This window comes from Lytechinus variegatus, chromosome 1 (assembly GCF_018143015.1).
Source record: "Lytechinus variegatus isolate NC3 chromosome 1, Lvar_3.0, whole genome shotgun sequence".
NCBI classification, from domain to species: domain Eukaryota; kingdom Metazoa; phylum Echinodermata; class Echinoidea; order Temnopleuroida; family Toxopneustidae; genus Lytechinus; species Lytechinus variegatus.
In genome coordinates this window covers 43,552,779-43,578,252 of record NC_054740.1, presented here as the reverse complement: position 1 = coordinate 43,578,252, position 25,474 = coordinate 43,552,779, and the positions used below count along the sequence as shown (strand labels likewise).

At 36.5% G+C, this 25,474-nt stretch overlaps 1 protein-coding gene across 2 annotated transcripts in view; it reads left to right on the top strand.

Annotated features, from left to right (window-relative positions):
• Positions 1 to 350: 350 nt before the first annotated feature.
• The window catches only part of LOC121414825, a 39,105-nt gene continuing 13,981 nt past the window's right edge, over positions 351 to 25,474 (top strand). The window contains exons 1-6 of one of the 2 annotated variants that reach the window (XM_041607891.1): positions 351 to 800; positions 2,870 to 2,942; positions 4,661 to 4,761; positions 20,098 to 20,179; positions 23,791 to 23,891; positions 24,617 to 24,709. In XM_041607891.1, the coding sequence (XP_041463825.1) occupies positions 726 to 800; positions 2,870 to 2,942; positions 4,661 to 4,761; positions 20,098 to 20,179; positions 23,791 to 23,891; positions 24,617 to 24,709 (525 nt within the window). In that variant the 5' untranslated portion in view covers positions 351 to 725. Of the gene's footprint in view, positions 801 to 2,869; positions 3,015 to 4,660; positions 4,762 to 20,097; positions 20,180 to 23,790; positions 23,892 to 24,616; positions 24,710 to 25,474 lie in introns of both variants that reach the window. The other variant, XM_041607885.1, reaches the window with a different exon arrangement.

The window sequence follows — 25,474 nt, the reverse complement described above, 5'->3', positions numbered from 1 at the left end:
GGTCAAACGTTTTTAGGGTATGTTTTTTTCCCTTTTTCTTAAGACTAGCCAAACGTGTTTAGAGTATTTTTTCCCCAAGCTTTTTCCCTGGGGTCATATTTTGGCGACAACTTGTTTAGGGGCCAACATGTGTAAATAAAACCCGCGAAAATCTTGTTTAGGGCTTGCACTCAGAGAAAAACTCGTTTAGGGGTTGTTTGGAAATTCCTTGGTCACGCGTGTGTACAGCAATATATTTGACTGCTCCCCCCCCCCCCCCGGGCCTCTTTGCACATTTTTGCCATGGTGCATTGGAATTTCCATGCCAACAACAATCAGTATGGGAGGTCTACGCAGGCCTTTCAGATCTTCTAGTTTCATCGTATGGCACGATATTCATGTCTTCGACTTTTTTTCTGAATTACCTTTTTTGCCACGAAATTTGGAGTGGTTCCATTCAGTGTCATTCGAGTTCGCGTTGACGACATAACGCACTGATGCAAGAAATTCATCCAGGATCCATTCGCGTTTCCTCTGCCGCTTCGCAAATTGGGACCACAAAGAGTGCCTTGTCAAGGAACCGTCAGTGTCATTCGCTGTCTATTTATCTACCCAGACGGTTTGACCATAACTATAATGCCTAATCGTACTCTTATGAACTTCTACAAGCTCCAAATCATTTCATAGAGTTTCAAAGCTGCAGCAACAGACGAAGAAAATAGAGAACTTACAGTACCTCCTCCACGATGGCGATTTTAACTAGATGTTGCTGCTTTAAAAATGTCAGGAGTGGCTCCACAGCTAGCGGTGTATATTCATTGGTAAGTTAAACGTTCGCTTTTTATCTTTTATACTTTGGTACAACTTAAATCTCCAATATTATGCATGTACGGATGTTCGTCCTCCCCCAAATGAAAATATAATGTGACATTCATCTCTTGGTATTCCCGTGAGAGTTTTACTGAAGTTCAGGGGTTATGTCGCTTGCGGAAATTTTTTGTTATGATTATGAGGTTCTCAACGGATCAGGTTGCCGGATCAAGTGGCTCCCAAATACGCCGTCGAGGCCTTGTAAAAACGTGACTACTTGAAGAATATGGATCCCATACGGACGTGTAGTTGGCATTCAGAAAAGGCGAAAACGTCAAACTATAATCACCATTAGAACCATACAGGTCTATTGTCGTTAATTTTGAGTAAATCGAGAAAACGGAATGATTTTTTTTAGCTGTCTATTTTGGAGTTTGGTTAAGTTTCAGTCACTTTAAACGTTTCAAGATGGAATTCCAGGATTATAAATCAAACACAATATGGGCTTGTGTATAAGCAGTAATATACAATGTATATACACAATTCGGCCATGCTATGTATTTTGGTGGTTCTGTATTCATAGAGGATGGATGTGTTTTAGAACACTAAAAACTTGCAGTTTAGAAATTACGGTATTTTGAAATGATGTGCGTTCGATCTTGTTCCACACGTGAGTTTTAGAAAATGTAGAATAAACGCATCGTCTCCACGAATCACGGAGATAATATTGTAAAACTCAGATGAATTAATATCTCCATGCACAAATCGACCCCTGCTGGGATTGTTAAATGGACATGGGATACACCGGTGCATTTCCCGTGATAAATGCACAAAATTGTTTACATTTCACCGCTGTCTTGACTTTTTTTCAGAAATTCTTTATGATAGATGAAATCGGATCTGTTATATACAATCCCCCCAATCCGATTTCTTTAATGCATAAAGCTTTTCATTTTAGTGATTTCAAAGATCTCCTTTTCAATAGGTTCCCAATCCGGGGCGAGAACCTTTAGAAATGAGTGTAAGGAATATTATGCGTATTGAGTACACAATCGAGTATTTAAACATTTCATCGCGAAATGATGAATACATGGATTCAACGTACATAAATACCTCACTAAAATATTTTCAATGGTTCTATTGTATCATAAATGTCATCCAGTAATAATCATTACAATGTCATTCACCCGCTTTTAACTGCCTCCATGATTATGATACATATAGATATCTATCTCTTTTTTTTTCTTTTTATCTATCCCCGCTCTCTCTTTCTATCCTTCCATCCACCTTTCTGTCTGGTATATATCTTTATACCTATTTATGATTATATATATATCTTTCTTTCTTTCTGTCTATATCTATCTATCTATCATCTATCTATCTATCTCTATTTATCTATCTATACTGTAAAAATTGCGGTGTTAAAACTGACACCAATTGGTGTTAATAAAGGACCACACCCTGAGGTGTTAAAATTACACCCTTGAGATTAAATATAACACCGAAGAGTGTAAATGTAACAACAAAGGGTGTTGAAATAACACCTATAGGTGTAAAACTAGCACCACCAATTTAACACTGGTGTAAAATAACTGGTGTGGTCTTCTGTACACCGGGTTAACACCACAGATTTTGCTGTGATATCTATCTATCTATCTATCTTTCTATCTATCTGTCTTTCTTTCTATCTATCTATCTATCTATCTTTCTATCTGTCTGTCTTTTTTTTCTTTCTTTCTTTCTTTCTTTCTTTCTTTCTTTCGTTCTTCCTTTCTTCCTTTCTTTCTTTCTTTCTTTCTTTCTTTTCCCTCCCCATCACTCTTTCTATTTGCATTTCTCGGTCTGTCTGTTTGCATATATATTGATATTCCGTATGTCTGTCCTTAATTATTATTATTTGTTTGATTTCCCCTTCCTTGGATTTATGCTGTCGTGCTCAAACATTAAAAAGAGAAAAAAAGAAAAGATATCCCAAAACGAAAACTAAATTGGAGAGGGGTTGAGAACATGTAGATTTGGGTAATGTGTGATGAGAATCCGATTCTCATTCTATTCTAATCGTCTAATTATTCGTCTTTAGATCTACTGCTTCGTAAGCGTGGGGATCCTGCTATGGGAGTTCGTCGGCTACATCGAGATGTCGTCATTTACGGGTGCGTGTTCAATGTGTGATGAACTTAATACTAGTGTCCCTACAAATACCTCCATGATGAACGGTGAACATGGTAAATGGAAAACCAATGTAAGGTGTCTGGAAAATTAACAAATTAATACCCCCATCAAAGGAATGATGAAATACTTCACTCTAAAAAATGGAATGTTAAATCAACATTTGAAAGGTTAGAGCTCTAGGGTGACAACTTTTTCCAAATTTTACATCCAACTTTGTATAAAGCTAAATCCAACATTTTAAGTGTTGGGTACAACCATTTAAAGTGGTAAATGCCACATTTAGAAAATGTTGTCACTCATCCAACCTTTCAAATGTTGATTAAACATTCCATTTTTAGAGTGTTCAGAACAGAAGCATGCATGGCTACATCGTTAATATATATTTCTCATCATTTTTTGTTGTTTAACGCGGTGCTTCGGCTACATAACAGAATTAAACTCATTTTTGTACTATTTGAATAGATGCAGATGTAATTCACTCTCTGTTAAAACGTATCTTGCTACCCATGCATGTAATCATTGTTGAAACAGTCGAGTCATCTAAAAAGAAAAGGTGGTACATCGTAACCCTGTGTTTTGCCAACCAGCAGTTGATCTGAGTCAGGAACTCCATTCCTTGTCCCCAGTGATTCGATTCGTCACCTTTCGTATTTAACTCAGATGATTTAACTTTTGCAGGTATGATCAGTTAACATGGTTAAGACGCCTTGAAATAGAAAAGGCACATAATCCTTCACTGACAAACATGTGGTTATAACTAATTCATTCAAACAAACCATATATATATATATATATATATATATATATATATACAATATTATACGTTGTTGCAGTACTAATCCATCCATTCATAACACAGCCCTTCTCTTTATTTTGTCTTCATACATATATGTACCAAATGATTGTTGTAGAAAATATGTCATTAATGAGAAATGGACAAAATTGCAAAATTACATGGCATTTGACCTAAGGGTCGGGTCAATAATAATACTTTTTCCTATTATGTGCTTATCTGCACTGGTGTTATTGATTGTGATCATTTTCTAACTCCGTGAGATCACTTGAATGCACAATTATAGGAACATATAGTTGTATACACCCGAGGAGCAAAAAATACCAATAGAAAATGGCATCAAAATATCTAAGTAAAAGATGGCATAGTCATTTCTAGGAGAGACAGAATTTTGGGGGAAAAACAACATGTTACTGCACCTAAGAGTATATCTGAAATATCCACGGGACAGATTGAAATTCCTGACATTTTATTGGAGTACAGAATGAAAGGGGTTCTCACGAGCCATAATCTCAATTACATCCTTTCTGATTTGACTTCTTATAAACTTCTATATATATCGATTTGATTATTAGCTAATGAAAGTAGGAGACATGTATGAAACACGATGTGAAGGTAATTTTCCCTTTTTGTACATTGTTGCCCCTCTCACGCTGGAATCGTTTTGTTCACCCCTCTTTGAAATTACTACCCTCTTTTCACTTTTTCTGTTAGTTCTTTTATCTTCTTCTTTACCCACTTTTTTGGAGGGGGGGGGGGTTGGGTAGGTTTTAATTTAATTCAATTTTTTTTTAAGGAAATATAATTCAGCACTCTTGTATGAAACTATTCCGTCCCTGGTATGACGTGTAAAGAAAGGCATGTTTTGGTGGTGTTTAAGGAGTTCTCTTGGTATTTTATTCACAGGAGCTGCGAGACAGGGGCTTTACGCTGCGTACAGTATTGACCTAGTGGCACTCACCTTTCTTTTCATCGCTTCCATTATACTCCTAGTGGGCGTGGCTAAGGTAGGTTACCATGGTTGGAGGATACTGTTGGATGGGAGGGGTGGAAGGATAGAAATGGGATGATGTGATAAATCAGGTGATGGAACAAGAAGGGGAAGTAGAGGAAAGAAGATGAAAATAACACATAGCATTTACATGTATGAGGCACCGATTATCTAGTTACCTATTTCAATGGTGCACTATATCCCAATAGCTCCAGCAGCTGCTAAAGGCACCTGGCTTGTTCATAATCCTGTCGGGTTTCCCCATTTACCTAACCTTGGTTCAGTGCAGCACATTGGAAATCAATCATTTTTGCTGACGGATATTTACTCCATGGCTATATAGGATTCGAACCCAAGGCCCTCTGTAACAAAGTCCGCAGATTAAAATTCCACTGGGTCACAACGCTCCGCAAAAAATAGAGGAGAGAGAGAAAGACAGAGAGAGAGAGAGAGATGGAGAGGGAGAGAGAGGGGGGATGTCTGGCTCAAGTGTCTGGTTCTTGTGACTGGTATCTTCCTAAAATATTTTCGTTAAGCATACGTAGAGACAAGCTTTCATTTCCACTTGGACCACAAACTATGTAATAATACATGTAACATGACTTCATTTTGATGTCAAACTGTTCCACCCAGTGTTCCATATCTGATATCCTAAGAAGATTAGGCTAATTCTTAAGGTAAGATTCCCGGGTAAGATTATTGATTTATTTTGTTGTTCATAACCCAAGTAGGGGCTACTGTATATCGCTATAACACACATGACTAGGGATGTGATTGGTCTCACTCAGTTTTCTGCCAAAATATGAAAATGTGTAAAGGACAGAGTTGGGATAAACGTGGGCTATATAAGTTGCATTATCATTATTAGAATTTATCCCCCCCCCCAAAAAAAAAAGGGTTTGTAACTTCACATACACGTATGAATTCGTTCATCTTTTGGCTCATTCTAAATTTGCTATAAATTATTGTTCAAATCGATCAAGAAGGAAGTGCATATTATCATTTCAAGGATTGTTTGGTTTGTGACTCTTATTGATTCCACAGACTAATGGTAACAGGTGACATTGTGATTAGTAGCAAGTTTTTACGAGTACAACAATCACAGCCTCTTCCCCCTGATGTTCAAAGTATGCTAAAAGATCTTCTCACCAAAGACATAATGGTTGGTGAGATAGCAGAGACTCTGATTCGGAATAACTTTGTATATGCCGTTCTTGGTGAAATAGGTAGGCCTTGTAGGGCCTTGTACCGATTAACCTGCAGAGGACCCGGCCTCTATTATTTATCATTGGAATGATTATTTTGAATTCATGTAGGTGTGGTTAATCATTGTACCCAGCGAATCAAAATACTCCTTTGTATTTTTTTTTTTACAATTTCACTTTGAATTTTACAATTCCGGATTCATGGTAGGGCGCCCTCTTTAAGCGATACTCAAGTCACAAATTGAATTGTTTGTACCCCGAGCACATACTTTTTTTGTTTGTTTGCCTGTTTGTGTGTTTGCTGTTTGCTAATAAGCTTCCTTATTGCTGAAATTTCTCTAAAACTAGTTTCTGAAAATTTGAAACTTATTGTAGAATTAGAAACATGTAATTTCTTCTCAAATGTTAACAGCCAATCAGAAAACAGTATTTTAACGACGGCATCAATATTTGAAAATACTTTTATTGAATTGTACGGGTGAAATTACCCCTATCTACCCAATTTAATTGTACAAATGTGTGAATAAATGGTTTTTGCGCTCTTCGGGTTCATTCTGGCACCCTGTGACCCCGGGGCGGGGCACTCAGTATATAATGCATAGTGGGTATGTGCCGCGGAGGGGACCCCCATTTTTACACCCAAATTTCCGTTCCAAGGCATAGCATTCTGTTCTTATCGAGAAAAAAGAAGAAAGAAATCCGCTCCTAAGCTTCGCATATTTTTCGTTACGCCGTTCCGGTTGCATTGACTTGCTGCAATTTTGGTGAAAAGCGGCCGCCGAGCGCTGTCCGACCATCGTCTCTGCCCGAGCGCATCCGGCGGAGGCCGTGCTAGCTGCATCATGCACGCATGCCCGTTCCATAGGGGTGCATACGCACGTACTCACACGCAGGCGATCCGTTCCAAGGACCCCCGTTTTCACAAAAATGTAGTTCAGAAGCCCATTCCGAGGACCCTCCTTTTTGCAATAAGCCCGCTCCAAGGCCCCCGTTTTTTGTCTCGCCCGCGGCACACCCCTACCACTTTTTTGGTCGAGTGCCCCCCCCCCCCGGGCCTTTGACACCGTGCGCTGCGATGACTGCGCGGTATGAAAATTACCGTTTTTAACAGTTTTGGGGGTGTTGTGTCAAGTAAAATCGGCTGTAACATGAAAACGGGCAAAAACGGGCAGCTACATTTGGTATCGACTTAAAGCTTAGACATCTAGCAAAATGATGATGATAAAATTTAAACGGAAGTCTACGGAAATCCAAACGTGTCTAATGTAAATGCAAAAAACATGGATTATCAGCCTATTTCGAGGAATAATCATCCTATAAACCTCCTGAAATGTGTCTTTTATCTAATTTGAACCCTTTCACACGAAAAAATGAATATATCAGGATTATGTGGGTGCCATTTCAGATTCCTATGAAAAAACATCCTGTGAAATGGCTTGTTTTTCAACTAAGTTGTCATATACGTGGCATTTCGCAAAATGTCACATTTAACGATTTGAGGTAACATTTGAAATTAACAACCTTTATGCGAATTCCCGAATGAAATATTTTGCTGAAGTATTCTTCAAAGTGTTGTCTTTCAGCTGGGCATGACAAAAATTAAAAATTAGAAATTGCCCAAAATGACTTTTGGCGCACTTTTGTTTCTCCCCGGTCCACTGCATGTGCGGCGACCTTTGCTTCGCTCTAAAATCCACCCACTAATCGAATGACCAACTTCAACCCTTGGTTTAACACTATACCCTACGCTAAACCAAACATAAAACCCTATTACATCTCTAACCCTACATCTTACAGGAAATTAAGCCAGGAGCAATTGTCAGCGTTTTGGTTGTTTTCAATCAGATTACGAATCTTGGACTTTTATTTTTCAGAGTCTTGCCTCAATATTTAATTCAAAGAATTAAAAAAAAAACTTTCTAGCCGAAACTCGAATCTGCGTCCGTGTACTCGACTGCAGGATTGGTGGTTGAGTCACACCAATCGGGTTCGTTGATTGGTACCAAGAAGTCATAAACCCCCTCATCTCTCTCCCGAGACACTCACACAAGCTCACTTCAACCCACCACCACCCACAGCCCCCCCCCCCCTCTTCCCCGTCACAAACATGACAAAACTCACACATCCATCTACACACGCACACCCACACACGATGCATCCTGCTCTGGTACAACTATCTGTATTTGAACAAATAAACAAAAAAAAAACAACATGAAGCAACCAATACATCCATAGTATTAAGAAAGGTATGCATTGATTTGTTCCCATTTCCATAAGTGCACCCCCAGCTTTCCCTTTTTAAATGCTATTTGATATTCCGTAATAAAACTTATTATATACTTCGCCATTTTCATTGCCCTTTCGCGTCGGGTGCAGAAGTACTGACAACAAACAAATCGCGGCCGGGACAGACGGGAAAATACAGACAGAAGTGATCCACACAGTAGACAAAAATACAGGCAAGGACACAGAAAAACGAGACAGAGGAAACATGACCAAATTAAGATTAACTGAAATTTGTGGTGTCCCATCCTCCACAAATTGTCAATTCAATTATTTTATTGTCATGTGCAATTAAAAACACAAAATTGTCCTCAGACTCTCATTAACAAAAAGTGCGTTGAAACAACAAAAAAATCAACCACAAACTATAAATACATCAAAATAATACATACAATATACGTAAATATACCATGTTTGCATGCTTGAGCACCCACAACACGAAACCAACCACTGCCCACTGTATGAAACAAAGTGTTACCCGCAGTGGAACAAAGCAATCTAAGGTGGGTACTCAAGCATGCAGACAGGTACGGGAGCTATTACGTGGATACATGCATGAATTAAATGAATAAATTAAATTGACTCCACCTCCAAAGAATGATAATTAAGACCTCAATGTACAAAAAACACCTTAGAGCCGCCATCCAGTAAGAGATGCAACACCTTCCAGGACCACCCTGCCAAACTATGCCACTATGCCTATGACCTGTCATAAGCACAATCATGGTACAACCCGACATGAAAATCCCAACAAAAGTCGCCTGAATAAAAAGAAACCATGTGCAGGGGTGACAACTATACCACGAAGGCGAGGTCACATTACTGTAGTAACTACGTCTGCTATGAATATAACATTGCTAAATAAATGGAATACAGCCAAATAAACGACTAAGGGTAGTGATGAAAATGAGGATGATTTTGATAGCGATTTATGACAAAAATAAGGATGTGTTATTTTTTTTTAAGTAACAGGTGGTTATCATACAAGGCCTAAATTGTTTTTGGCTCGATGTATGAGGTATTAAGTCCACTTCGGATCAAATAACACAGGCATGCATGCAATTGTTAAAAAAATCAGGTTCTGGTTTTATTATAAGTGATGGCATTCTTTTGGGAAATTTGACCACAACAGGCACAGTTTTCGAGGAACGATTGCGACATGGATAAAAATAGCAGCCAATCACGTTCTTACGAGTTAACACGTCACGGAGCCAAACTTGGTAATCATGATAGAGACGAATTAAAAGAATAAAACCCAAGAGGAATCTTAAACTGACAGGACAAGCTTCCGATAGTACCCTTACTGTTGCGTTATCAGACGAAGTTTCTCTTACATAACGCTAGCTCCAATCAATTTCTGTCAAAATCATCTCATTTGAAAGAAGAGAAAGGAGTCAATCATGGCGATTATGCAAAGATGCTGCTGTTTCTCAAACGTCAGGGCTGGATCTACTGCTTGCGGAGTCTACTCGTTGGTAAGGGAGTTACACTTATCTCTATGGATTTTATTTTTCTTATTTCGCAATTTTTATCAAGAATGTGTTTCTGAAAGCGCAGGATTAGGATCGAAATTTCCAATTTAAAGATTATTTCAATCATTCAAGTTCCATTTAGAATTGAATTTTATTATTATTGAGTAGTTGTATTTGTGTTTGAATATTTATATCTTAATACATAGAATTCACTGAGCAAAATGCCGAAAATTTCATCAAAATCGGATAACAAATTATAAAGTTATTGAGGTTTAAGTTATCAATATTTTGTGAAAAAGGTCGTCATGAATATTCATTAGTTGGGCTGATGATGTCACATCTCCACTTTCCGTTTTCTTATGTTATTACATAAAATCATAATTTTTTCATTATTTCATACTTGTGTGAATAATATGTCTCCCTTATAATGAAATGCACTAAATCAGTTGTCAATCCGATTTTTCTAGTTCTTGGAGGAAAAAAGTATGAATAAACCTAATTTCATAAAATAAAACACAAAAGAACAAGTGGGAATGTGACATCATCAGCCCACCTAATGAATATTCATGACGACTGTTTTCACAAAATATTGTTAAACTTTAAAATTAAATAACTTTGTTATTTGTTACACTGTAAAAAAATAAAGTGATAATTTAGCACTTACAGTGCTTGTATATAGTGACTGCACGACGAGTGCTGATTTTCTAGTTTAAATTTGAACTAGAAAATCAGCGCTCGTAGTGCAGTCACTATGCAAGCACTGTAAGTGCTAGATTAGCACCTCATTTTTTACAGTGTATCCGATTTTGATGAAATTTTCGGCATTTTGCTAAGTGAATTTTACTCTATTTATTAAGCTATAAATACTTTCAGCCCGGACAATCCCTTCAAGCAATTTTTTACTCTTTATAGGGGCAAGTCCATTCCGACCAAAATTTTAGTTCCATTTTAAAAATGAAAAAAACATAAAAAATAGCAAAATACAGAGAAAAAATTAATAATGAGAGATGGATGTAAAATGAGATAGATATGACATAAATGAAATAATGTTTTCTTGATTTCACGAAAACATTTATAATCATGCAAATCCACCTTCCTAACGAGAATGTCCATGAACACCACTGCTAATGTGATTCCATTAAGATTGTCCTTGTTGATTTTTTTTCAAATCAACACAAATTAAAGTTTCGTATAATATTCATCCTATAAAATACAAAATATATAAATAATGAGCGAGTGGCATCATCGACCCTCTCTCTCTCATTTGCATATCACATTTCACAATCCCGTCTTTGGCTGCGGTGAAATGTTCTTAATCATGTTAATAGACCATTCCAATTCTTTTCAACTCAACACACCATTGACATGATTGATCTTTCTCACACAAACTCCATCAAATATTTCAATGGAAATTTTACTTCTCATAGCGGTAAGACAATGCAATACTTTTTGTTATTCTTACGTATCTAAAGAGTAAAAAGAATCAAGAGCATTCATTATTTGAAAGAAAGACGTTGATTTTTTTTTCAAATACAATACAAAACTCTTGAAGGATGCAAAAGTAAATCAACTACACTCTTAAAATACCTAGTCAATTGACAAAAAAGTCTTTACTGTCGCTGACAACAACAAAGTTGTCATGGCATGCACAACTTTAAAATTGTCACACAAATATTGACAGTTACACTAGAGCTGTATAAACCTAACTGTTGCAAATGTAAATTAGAACTCTAGATCTAGATTCTAGATAACTTAATCATGTTAATAATGTGTGTGATCCGAAATCCCTTGCGTACCTACGGGGGGCAGTCTGCCCCCCCCCCCCGACGAGTCACAACCCATACAAGACATATTCTTGCCCCCTCCCCTGACGAGCTTGAAAACCTATTTTGCCCCCCCCCCCCCGACGAGCTTGAATACCTATTTGCCCCCCCCCCCCTTGACGAGCTTTAAAAACTTTTTTTTTTGCTTGTCCAATTTTTTTTCTGGTACCATTGAAGAGCTTTTTGATTTGAAGACCTTTTTTTTCTTGTCAATTTTTTCGACCAGTTTTGCCCCCCCCCCGTGGAAAATCCCAGGTACGCCACTGTCCGAAATGCAAGACTAGATTCTAACTTAATTAGCTCTAACCTACAATTTTAGACACTATAAAATAAAAAATATAGAGATCTAGATCTAGTCCTACACTCCACGCAGACTAGGACCTAGCCTAACTCTAGTCTAAGGTTTAGACCTCTAGTTACGAATACGAGTGAGTAACTAATAAAGTGGAACGTTATTAAGTATATCTGTGTTAGATTCTAAGGTAGATCTAAGTTAGATTCTAAACGGTTAGGTCTAACGTTAGATCTAGTAGATCTACATCACTAAGTTAGAGTTCTATAGATTATGTAGACTAGTCTAACGTTAGACCTAACGTTAGTTCTAGATCTACAACGTTAGATAGGAGTCTAACGTTAGATCTAGTCTAGAGATAGAAAATGATGAAGCTAGACTAGGCCTAGGCCCTAACTGTTGTTAGTCTGACGGCATCAAACCACGCTAGAAAGGGGTCAGATTCAGAACATCAAACTTATTTGCATAGATCTAACGTTAGATCTAGAGATCTATTTACAATTTGAGAAACCCTGTGTGTATTACTATGGCATACAGTGGCTAGAGCCTAACGTAGGCCTATGCCGGCCTGGCTACAGACCGTAAGCGGCCAGGCGGTGGAGAGCTTACAGCCTAGTAGTACAGTCTACAGGTGCAACATTTAGTTCTATACAGCTATGTAACTGTTAATATTTCTGTGACAATTAAAAATTAAGTTGTGCATACCCGATGTTCTACGTCGATTGTCACTGCAGGTAGGATCTGAAGTGCCGGGCCTGGAGACAGTCAGGGAAGCGAGAGTTTGCGATTGAATGGCGATACCAAACAATTTGCTCTCGATCTCAAGGGTGCATGCGCACGATGTGAAATTAGACAAATATTTTAAGATTAGGAAACCCGTTTTAAATTTGTCAAAAAACTTTCATTCCAAAATTCGTATTGTATGTCTAAATTCGTCCATCAATTTGTCAAGTCTGACAAGATTCGTCGTCTGCAATCGAACTGACAATATCCATTTGTCAATTCGTGCTTATTGGATTCGTCAGTTAAAGTAGTTTGTCAAAACAGAATTTACATTCGTAACGTAGACAGGTAGAGACGTGAGTTAGTAGGCCTATTTCCCGATTTTTAATTTGTCAAACTATAAAACGATTTGTCAATTGACATAAGGCAATTGCCATAAAGGCGTGACGATTTTTTACCGCCAGTTTGACAAATCTTTGCCCCCGCTTGACTAATAAAAACTAAGAGTGTAATGAATATAGGCATGGATATATCAAAATTTATGTGAAATTTTATCACACACGCAAGCCTGACAATATTTAAAAAATAAATATATACAGATGAAATAGCCTCATCTAGATTCTATATTCTTGCGTGAGCAGGTATTCATTTTCTTCTCTTTTTGGCCAGGTGAAATGTATTCAATTTATCTCAATACGTGAGGAACTGACTGCAAATACCAAATAAATGTCGAAATTAATTACATTGATACATTAACGATTACATACAAAGCATCTTTGTAGTGGAGCAACCTTTTTACATTCGCAAAATTTATGACCTCTGGTTTTTATAGCAACAAAACCTTGTAAATTTCGTTTTAATCGTACAAAAATACGTGTGTCTTAAAATTGGCAGGTTCATAAACTTTATTACACCAATAAGGAAACCTCCTATCGTCAAATATCTGAGCAAAGTCAAGTATTATTTATATCCTTTGGAATTTCTTTGGGCTTAAGATCTCTTCGACTATATAGCTATGACATAATTCATGTATATTAATATTCCAATAATCGATTTTCATATATAATTATCATCAATGATATTTGTAATTATGTATTGGAAGATGTCTGACATTGTGTTTTAATTTAACATTCATGAAAAAAAATTATGTTAAATTTATGAGTTGTCTAGGTATCTGTAAAGACATCAAAGTTCTATTTGTTATATATATTTTATTTTGTATTTGAATTGAAGTTGTCAATAAAATCTACTCAATAAAAAAATGTTAGATCAAACATATTAAGTTTCATTCTATCATCATGAATGAATACATATTGTATAGGCCTAATACTTCCAAGAGTTTATGACCTGGAAAGGCAGGATAAAATGAGATCTTGTCTTAACTTTTTCTTTACTTGTACTGATTTTTTTTCATAACGTTATTTTTGTATTTGTATGAATATCATACTAATTTCCATTCCATTTTCGATGTTATTCTTACGTCACATATGATTTTGTTCTCTGAGAACTTTTGACATTTTTATCATTATTCCTGTGCGTGTATTATGTTTACAAAAATATCAATTCGGCTCCCTTGCTTGAACAGGACTCATTTTTTCCGGTCATACTTGTGAACCCGACATGAAGGGGCAGGGGTGGTAGGCTTTGAATCAGACTACTAATCTCGGACTTGTATTTTATCAGAGTCTCGCCTCAATTTCTGATTTTAAAAAATTCGAAGCGCGACTGGAACCTGCGTACAAAACCTCGACTGTATAGGATTGGCTTATAAAGGGATGGTCCGGGATGAAAATGTTTATATCTCATTAAACAGAGTAAAATTCACAGAGCAAAATGCTGAAAATTTAATAAAAATCGGTTAAAAAATTAATGAATGTTAAAGTTCATTTATATTTTGTGAAAACAGTTATATACACATCGTCATGAATATTCATTAGGTTGGCTGATGATGTCACATCCCCACTTTCCTTTTCATCATGTTATTACATGAAATCCTGAATGTTATACATGTGTAAATGATATGTCTCCATTATGATAAAATAAGTTGCGGCAATAATAACTATTGCACTTAATGAGTTGTCAGTCTAATTCATTGTTTTAGTCTTGGTAGAAAATTTTTGGATAAACTTAATTTCATATAATAAGATACAAAAGAACAAGTGGAGATATGACATCATCAGCCCATCTAATGAATATTCATGGGACATGCCTAGAACTGTATCACCGGAATAATGGAAATTTTAAAATTCAATAACTTTGTTATTTGTTAAAGGATTTTGATCAAAGTTTCAGCATTTTGATGTGTGAATTTTACTAAATTTATTGAGATATAAATATCTCCAGCCTGGACCAATTCCTTAAAAGTGATTGAGCCGCATCACTCGAGCTGTTCGATGTGTCGAATTAGGATATAGCTTATAACGTTTCGTGTCACCATTGATATTCTTGAGGTGTATTCTGACTAAATAAATCCTCTTGTATCGTCACTTACATAGGCTTGTTCATGAATAAGTTATGGTTACGGTTTAGGTCTACTGCTCTCTTGCATGGGGTACACAAGTACTCGTGGATAAAAAAAAATCGCGAACGGGACGATCATGCATGTCTTTTTGTAAAGAAAATAAGAATTACTGAATAAATAGTAAAATAATAATAATAATCATAATAGTCAGTCAATTCTGTCAGTAACACCATTCTAAATAATTTTGTAACAGATTATTTTAAACTCCTTCACAAGAGATTTTAGTATTCTAATACCAAGAAAAAAATCTATTTGTCAGAGTTCAAGCGCTTTTATGCTGCATAATATTACTTGAATTGATTTTGTTCTTAAAGCCAAGCAAATTGCAAAATTTCCTGTCTCATAACGCCTGATAAGGACAAAGATAGATTCTTTTGCTCGCTCACTTGTCTCCCTCGCTAAATATTGCATTCAAACGCTGTGCACTGCCGCCTCTAAATTCATTACACCACCGTTGACTCATCAGGGAGGCCGATGATGGTCCATGAGGCCAAACAGGCGCGCCGGAACACTTTCAGTTTTTTTTTTTTTTGGGGGGGGCAAAATCCCGAAGGGGGCACAATATTTTTGACAGCGTGAGATACCGAAGCGATCGAGGGGGAGAGGGTGTGGGACCCCCCCCACCCCCACGGTAAGGACTTTGTGTAAAAATGGAGTTTAAAAGTTACGTTTCTAAGAGAATTCAAAAATAAATTTCTTGAGAATTAAACATAGAATTCACTACGGAAGTCTATACTCAGAGAGTTTATGAGAACCTATGGAATCTACGTGCAAAACGATCGCTTAAGCCCCTTTTACACCTTCACGGAAGCAACACGGATCATCCCGGATTGTCAATCCGGGGTCATCCGTGTACAGTCCGGGACTACCGTGTACACTCCGGCTACTCATCCGGCGCCATCCTTAATGTACCGGCATGTCCGGGAGAAAAATTGAACATGTTCAATTTTTCATCCCGGAGTACACGGACTGATAATCATCCGTGTTCATCCTTGTAGCCTCCTTGTACATCCGTGTAGCTACCGAATGCATCCGGGAGGCTCCTTGTAAGAACCGGGTGATCCTTGTTGATACCGGCTTTATCCGGGGTCAAATGTTTGTATTGTTTGCGTACATGAACAATAGTCATTATTCATAACCAAGCACGAGCATGCTCCAGATGCTGCAAAAAGGGACGAAACTTCATTCTAGCCAGTACAGAATGTGAGCAACCGTGAAGGTCCGTGTAAAGACCCAGTAACATCCGTGATCATCCTGGTATTCCGTGTTGGCTCCGGGAGCATATCAAACAGGATCCCTATTGCTACCTTGCCTATCCTTGTAGACTCCGTACTTTTCCGTGCATATCCGTGTTAATAACCAGTTAACTCCGTACTCACTCCGGGAATGCTAGGAAAATACAAATTTGGCACCCCGGATCATCACGGACTGAGATCCGTGATGATCCGTGTTGCATCCGTGAAGGTGTAAAAGGGCTTTCATTCGGAATTTGTTTTTCGTGTCTGATCAATTAAATTACGTAATACGCTTATATTGACTCAAAATACAAGAAATTACATTTTTCATGCAATATCCTTTGAGAAATATTGATTTATGTACATTTACATACACGGACGACGCGAGAGGGCACAATTATCATAAGTTTCAAGGAGTGTATTAAGCAGAAGAAGCGTACCAACAGAAACAAAATACATTCTAATGAATGTCTTTTTAAATTCAAAATGTCATACTGTTCTGACGTGGCAGACGACGATAAGCGCTTAAATCCCCATTCTATTTAAATCATTTCTGACCTCAGCATTGGAGAGAGTCCCTGATTATCCATGCGTAGGCAAAACGTTTCATATTTTGTAACTGGAGGAAAAAGAAATATGACCCGCTTAATTATTGTCTAACAAAACTTTTCTGAAAATTTAAAACATTACTCGATTTATGCGTTTCCTTTGGCATGTTTGTATGGCTGGGAAGCACTTTTGGATGACACCTTCAAAATCTTCTTTTTTCTTTACATATTTTCTGGGGAAAATGTGACCATAACTAGGAAATGATGAATATCAAATTCCAGGAAATATTCATATGTAAATAATCATGAACTAACAAACTACGGCAGTTCACAATGTACATTATGTAACATTATTTAGAAGAAAACAATTACATTCCAACAGCGGATGTGGTTGACGGTACACCATGTGGAGTTTTCGAAAAAAAAAAGTGGATAGAGGAAGAAGTGAAATTGATACGAGGAAGTAGACAGTTGATAGTCGAGTAATTTTTTGTTCAAACGAGCGTAGTCCTTATAAAGACAGTAAACCAGAAAAGGTTGAAGTAGAGGCTTGATTAGTTGATAGATGAGTACTCCTGCTCTGCACTCCATTCGCCGACTCAAGCTAGCATCTTCTCATTTATCCAATAAGCAACTATTCAATCCTCTATAACTCTTTAAACTTTTCGGTTTTACAGCTATTTCCAGATTCCATATGTTGCTCGAGTAACTAGCGTTCACGCGCATTGGTGATATCGGGTCCGGGGAGCGTTTCATGAAAGGACTTGTAGGACGATTTATCCGACAAGTCCTGTTTTATCCGACAGTTTCTATGGTAACAATGCTTCTTAACCAATCAGAATACAGGAAAGTTGTCAGATCTTACAACTTGTCGGACGAAAATATTGATGAAACACCACCCCGGTCTGAGCGTTTCTGGGCGACCGCGCGTTTGTTAGCCGACACAGCCAGCATGCATTTTTTTTAGTCTGGAATGTATTCATTAATAGGCCCCCATTCCACAGAACGGAGACCATTGAAAGACCACTGAAAGACTTAAAATTGGTGAGGTCTTACAGCGATTTTCAAGATCAATGAAATTTGTCATCTCTATGGAATGGCTCAGAAAGACCTCTCAAAGAACTCTGAAAGACTGATGGATATTTCTTGTCGTACTGGTCTTAGACTAGTCCTCTCGAGATCTTTCAATGGTCTTTCAGAGACCTTTTATGCAATGAGTGATCTTTCTGAATTCTTTCCATGGACTTTGCCTGGTCTTTCAATGGTCTTTCAATGATCTTTCAATAATCTCTCATGAGTCTTACAGTGATCTCCGCAAAAATCTTGAGAGACTGCCGAAAGATCAATGAAAGACTATGAAGACCTTTAAAAGTTCATCGAAAGACCGCTGAAAGACTGCCGAAAGACCACTGAAAGACAATTTTCCTGTAAGACCGTTGTAAGACTGTTTTGAACAGTTTCAAAAAGTTTTGGAGCCCATGAAGACCACTGAAAGATTGGTCAGGACTCGTGTAAGACCTCAAAGACCATTGTAGGTTCATTGAGAGACCTCTGAAAGATCAACCCAAATTCATGGTCTTTCAAAGGTCTTCCAGCGGTCTTGTTCTCTGTGGAATGGGGGTTTAAAAGGTTAAACGTTATCACACTGTAATAGGATGGAAAAGGGGCTAATCAAAGGTATGTTTCACAGAGGGACATGTTCGTCAAAAGACGCAAGGCTTACTAAGATGTGTAATTGCCCCGTCAACGGGCGAAATTTTTTCATTTTTGACAAAAGAAATGACAATTCTTAGGCAGAAAAGTGCCTTCATCGTTTACTTTTTCCTTTAATAATATAATTTTTCTACTTTTAGGGGGGCACATGGGGGGGGGGCAAAATCTGTGCCCCCCTGCCCCCCCCCCCCCCCGCTTCCGGCGCCCTTGAGGCCAACAGTCCACGAGGCCGATAATTATCATCTGTCTAACAGTTTCTCCATAGCCATTTTTTTTTCAATTTGATAAAACTCAGCATTGTAATTTTTGTCATTATTACATAATATTCTTTTGAAGTTATTTTTAATATCTTATTTAAATAAATCAGCATTATGACATACATGTATATATTTACAAGATTGGAACTATTAAAAATATGCAGAATCACATAACAAACGTAGCTTTAGGTTTCAAAACATGCCCTGAAGTTGCTTCGTTGACTTCTACTTCTGTAAAACGTGATTAAAATAGCTAAGATTTTTATTTTCGTTTTTAGAATGTATACAAGCTTATGTGGGTCTCGTGGGCTCTTTGCCCCCCCCCCCCTTCCCCATTGATCCGACTGCAATGCGAGGGTATCGGAAACACCACGATCAATATTCTCAACATACCAAAACTTTCAAAGCGATATAATTATTCTTGATTATGTCATTTGAATTCTGTCATCTGGATCTAGCTCCGCTGGTCTTTAGAAATATCTTGATTTTAGAAACTGAAATGTAGTTGAAGTGAACACTGAAAACAAAAATTAACCTAGTTATTACCAATTATTATGATTTCCAATTAGTATTAATATTGATACAATAATAAATTTCAATTATTATCGATTATTTTGACTTCCTATTAGTATTAATGTTGATACAGTTCTTTAAATTGAGGCCTATTCCTGTTTTATCATGATTTCATATCGATGTATAAAACCTCTTTCTTTTTCCTTCACTTCTTTATCTTAATATGAGATAAATCTTACTGTCTTTTTTTCTGATGTATCACTTTTAGCATTATTTGAATTTTGATTTTGCTGTGTATAGTTATTCCTAATTATTTGTGATATTTCCTTGTAATGTGTGTAGTTCTCTCCTAATGCAGGACCATTATGTGAAACAGCCTGCATGGGAGCTGATTAATGTTTTATCTTCTTGAAAGATCTTTTGATGAATAAATGAATAAATAAAAATTGTTACTTTATCATCGTGTCAATGTTGTACCGCTTCACAAACTTTTATCTAATCACACTGAACCGCTAAGACAGATGGCACATGTGGGACAGTGAATTGTTATTGCTTTGAAAATATACCGGGATTAAATATTATGCTCATTTTTAGACTTTCTCAGCAATAACACTATTTTTCCCCCAGAATCCTTGGGCACATTTTTTGTTAATTTATATATACAGACACTTGATTGGTCATAATTCATATTGAAATTGTTACCCCAACAGACATTTACCTTAATCATGTTAATAAAGGTTTTAATGATTTTTTATCTTTGATCGCAGATAAGTACCTGTATCTATTTGGCAGTATGGGCCTACCTGTTGGCTATATTCGTTAAATCAGTCGAATTAAGTGGAGCATCAGGTAATTCCTTCATTTCCGTTAATCCATCTCATTGTGTCAATCAAGCTGCAGGAGGTTGGGACACTCTTGGAAGTGGGGGGAGGGGCCTCTCCTTCAATACACCTTATCATGTTTTTTTTTAAGTGTGGAGAACACAAAAAGGTATATTTATATTCTGTAAGTCCTAGATTCTTAAAAGTTTTATATTACGTAGAATGGGTTCGGATTGTCAGTATATCCCGGTGAAATCACAATGATTAAATGTCCCCGATTTTGTCCCCCCCCCCCCCCGCTGATATGAATTCAGGATTATTCAGACAGCAATATCTCTTATAGGCATCTAGATAAAAGCTGATCACTTATATCACATTGGATGGCTCAGGTCGGAATACCAGAAATGTTTTAAGAGTTTGGGCAAAAATTCAATGAATCGCAGATGAGTGGAATATTGGCCACAACGAGTGGAATATTTCTGGTATTCCATTAAAGAAAGCCATCCAATAAAGTTATTCTATCCCACCCCTAGCAATAAAAAAGAGGGAGAAATTTGATTAAACAAGTGATACTCACTTCTCATAGTCAGGGGCCTTAGCAAAATTTTGGGGACAGGATTTACAAAAGCGCCATTTTTTGCATGTGGGTCCCTGGTATCAAAAGCATTAATTCTAGATAGGGTGCCCCGAAATCGGTGAAGGGCACCCTATTTTAAAATGCTAATTTATGCAAATTTTATGCAAAAAACTCAAAATTCACCATATCTCACTAAAAATAATTTTCAAATGCCCAATTTTTGTGTATTTGGGTCTTCTTTTGCTAAACATTCAACTGTAGGTCGATTTTTATAAAATTGGTGAGTATGAATCCATTTTTAAGATTAATTTATGCAAATTATATGCAAATCATATGTAAAAACACATGTATTATCATATATCGACATATAGAATTGTCGAAATCACAATTTTTTTTCTCCACATGTGTCACTGGTACCAAAAGCATTAATTCTTGATAGGATGCCTCGATATCAATGACTGGAACCCTTTTTCATAGGGCTAATTTATGCAAAATTATGCAAAATCACACTATTCACCGTGAATTACTGTATATGTATAGTACAGACCGAAACTTTTCTATAGAAGTCTATTTCTTTTCTTTTTTTTACGGGGGGGAGGGGGGTATTTGGGATTAATTTTGACAGGGCATCAAATATATAGATTATTTATAGAATAATAATCAACTTTCAATGTTAATCAATGCAAATTTATGCAAAATTTATGCAAATATGTGTAAAACTCATCAACTTTCCTATTTTGAGGTTTTAAACCGAGGGACAAGCACAACACTATGCATAGGAGACACTGTTACACAATTCATTCATTATGATGACTTTCCATGCGACCAGAGGAGAGCATCATGTTTAAAATGCAAATTTATGCAAATTATAAATCCTGTGCATACCCCTTTCACAATAAAAAAAACCCCAAATCATATGAAAAAGATAAACAGTAATTCATCTTTCTTTTCAAAGCAATTAAAAAAACTCATAATTCACCATATCTCACTAAAAATAATTTTCAAATGCCCAAAAAAAGTTTGGCCCCTTTTCCACTGTTAATACCCACTGGAATGGGACTAATTTATGAATTTATGAATCGGTAAATTATAGATCTTTTCGAAAGAATCTGGCACATTTTCGGGAAATTCTGTGGCTGTACTGTGCAAATTCTTGCATAATCGTTTGATTCGGGTCGTTATTCAGGTCGTCATTTGGCGATAATCGGAGGATTCGGGCTAAATTCGACTCGATACTTTTGCCACTGTTCTGGTTGGCTTTATGCTTTATGTAATATATGATTAGTCAATGGAATACAGCTTCATACATAAATTATTGTTAATTTACATAATATAACACGCTTTTGCATGGAAGCGGGATTTTCAATAGCATACAATTGAAGATTTTGAACTGAGTGATAGAGGTACTTCAAAAGTTTGGCCCCTTTTCCACTGTTAATACCCACTGGAATGAGACTAATTTATACATATAAAATATTTGCTAATTTATATAAATTAGCATATTTTGCATGAAGACGGGATTTTCAATAGCACGTTTGATAGGGAAAATTAAATCTATGGACCTGACAGAGATTTTCTTTAAGTTTGGTTTCTTTTTATTCCTTTTACTAATTTTTATTATTCATGCATAAATTAACTGCTAATTTACATAAATTAACATATTTTTGCATAAAGACATGATTTTCAATATCATGTTTGACAAGGAAATTTAAAGTTATTGACCTAAAAGAGACTTTCTTAAAGTTTGGTATCTCTTTATTTACTTTTATTAATTAATTCCTATTGGCATATGACTTCATGCATAAATTACTGCTAATTTACATAAATTAGCATATTTTTGCATAAAGTTGCAATTTTCAACACCATGTTCTGTGGGAAAAATGAAAGCTATTGACCTGATATAGACTTTCCTAAAGTTTGGTATCTTTTTTATTAACTTTTATTAATTAATTCCCATTGGCATATGGCTTAATGCATAAATTACTGCTAATTTACATAAATAAGCATATTTTTGCATGAAGATGCAATTTTCAACACCATGTTCTGTAGGAAAAATTAAAGCTATTGACCTGATAGAGACTTTCCTAAAGTTTGGTATCTTTTTTATTAACTTTTATTAATTAATTCCCATTGGCATATGGCTTCATGCATAAATTACTGCTAATTTACATAAATTAGCATATTTTTGCATGAAGATGCAATTTTCAACACCATGTCCTGTGGAAAAAATTAAAGCTATTGACCTGATAGAGACTTTCCTAAAGTTTGGTATCTTTTTTAAAAACTTTTATCAATTAATTCCTAATGGCATATGGCTTCATGCATAAATCAATGCTAATTTGCATAAATTATCATATTTTTGCATGAAGATGCAATTTTCAACACAATGTTCTGTGGGAAAAAATGAAGCTATTGACCTAATAGTGACATAGGGAAAGTTTGGTGCTTTTGTAAACTCTGTCCCCAAAACTTCAAATTTAAGGCCTAAGGCCCCTGACTATCACATAAATGGCATCACTTCTTCAGATCAAATTTGGTCGTTGCCTTGCGACTTGCATTAAGCCGTCCTTGAGTAGTCTGCTGGGCAAACCCTTCACCCGAAATAAGGGTCTGAATGTGCAGCCTACTCATGCCTTGTGTACTGAAGGCTCTCTCGCTTGGATGTGCTAGTCTTTGCGTGGAGGCACACTTGTTGATCAAAGTTCCAATGAGGGTCTGTGCCTGCAGACTAGTCCTTGAGCGTCGTTGTACTCTTATGCGCACCGCATTACTTTCATTGTAGTACGCGTTGTATATTTCACGCATTTGCGCATGCGCACTATACTGTTGAATATGCTTTCATATCCAATAGCAAATTGTCATTCTAGTCATTCTAGGGATATGCTCTGATACTAAACAATTATTGATGTAGACCAAAATACGTGTTTTTAATGTATGGCTAAAACGTTCTATGTAGATGATAATAAGGATTATTACATTATTTTCTTTTACATTTACATTTTGTGGTCATTCTTCAACATGATACAAAAATACAAGATAGATTGAATCAATTTATTACATAGGTCCAGCAGTTGATGGAATCTACGCGGCATACATTATTGACATCATCGTTGCCGTTTTCCTGATCATCGCGTCCATTGTCCTCCTTGTAGGCGTGTCTAAAGTAAGTTCGAGGAAGGCAAGATATTGTCCTCTAATAATGGCGTGTCCAATGTTTGCTCAGGTCATGATTGCCCTCATTCATGTCATTGTGGGCGTGTCCAGGGTAGGGACAAGATAAAGGACCCAACCTCACACTGGGCATGTTGGGTGTGTCTAATATGGATTCATGAAAATAAAGCATATAACAATTGGGCGTGACTATAATGGAGGTTTTCCTTTGGCGTGTCAAATACACCCTCAATATAACATAATGATTTTAAAGAGAAATTCCAGTAGTTGCAGTAAAGACTGATTTCATGAGAAAGTCTGTAAAACCAGGCTTAATTGTCAGTATATCATCGAGGATCTAGATCTGGTACAGTTACATAAACTGAACTTTGTGAAATCTTGAAATCTACGCTGAAAAATGTTCACACTGAAGATAACCAACACAGATAGGCACACGTGGGACAGTGTATTATTATTGCTGGAATAAAGACCCGACGGAAGTGACCGAATCCGCGCTTATTTTGCTGATTTCTCTGCAATTACACAATTTCCTCCAGAATCCTTTGGCACATATTTTTTATTCATACAAACAGACACTTGGGTGGTCAATATATTCGATTCTGTAAAAAGTCATTTTCAGATCGTTACCAAAACTGGAATTTATCTTTAACATTTAAGTCAGTTTCGTTTGCATGACTTCAGCATCTATACTGATATGCATTTCTTTTTCCTTTTAAGGATAATAAAGAGATGCTGATCCCGTACATGGTAGCTATCATGTTGCTCATGGTTCTTCAAGCCATCGCCTGGATTATAATATTCGCCTTGCTCGTAAGTAACAACATCACTTAAAAAGTATTTAAGTGATTACGTCACAAAACAACTTTTTTTTGCATTTCAGTATTTTTTACGTGAAATACCTCAACTTCCAAAAAGTAGGTGCTAATTTGGCCTATTATGGGTCCTGAGATGACCTCATGAATACATAATTAGCCCCATTGATGTCACATGTAAAACCAATCCAATAAGACATCGACTTCAATGGAGCTACTTATGTATTTATAAGGGCATGTCTCAGGCCCCCATGGACAAATTCGCACTTAATTAGGGTTATGGAGCCTATCATCATCATCATATCACCGTCACACTCAGCTTTACCATCTTCATTTTCATACTATAATATTGCAGGAATTCATGTTCCGTTTTTGAAAAAAATATGCCCATTCTGCTTTATAAATGTATTTATTAATTCAATTAGTATAAGTTTGGGATTGTCATTTTTTTCAAGCAATCTGATTATGATGACAATCCTGCAAATTGCGAATATCATATAGTTAATCATTTTTGTCTGGAATTATCTTTTTTAGTACTCTTTATGATTCATGCCAAAAAAGTTAACATATATTTATTATGTTATGAAAAATGTATTATACGAATGTTATGGATGCAGAAGAAAACAATAAATCATATCAAATCAAATATTTAATCCTGCTCTATCCAAATGCGGTATCAAACATGCTGAAATGCTTATTCAGAAAATTGATGACGTCACACTTCTGTACTCTATTGTACCGTATTCACTGATGGGGGGGGGCG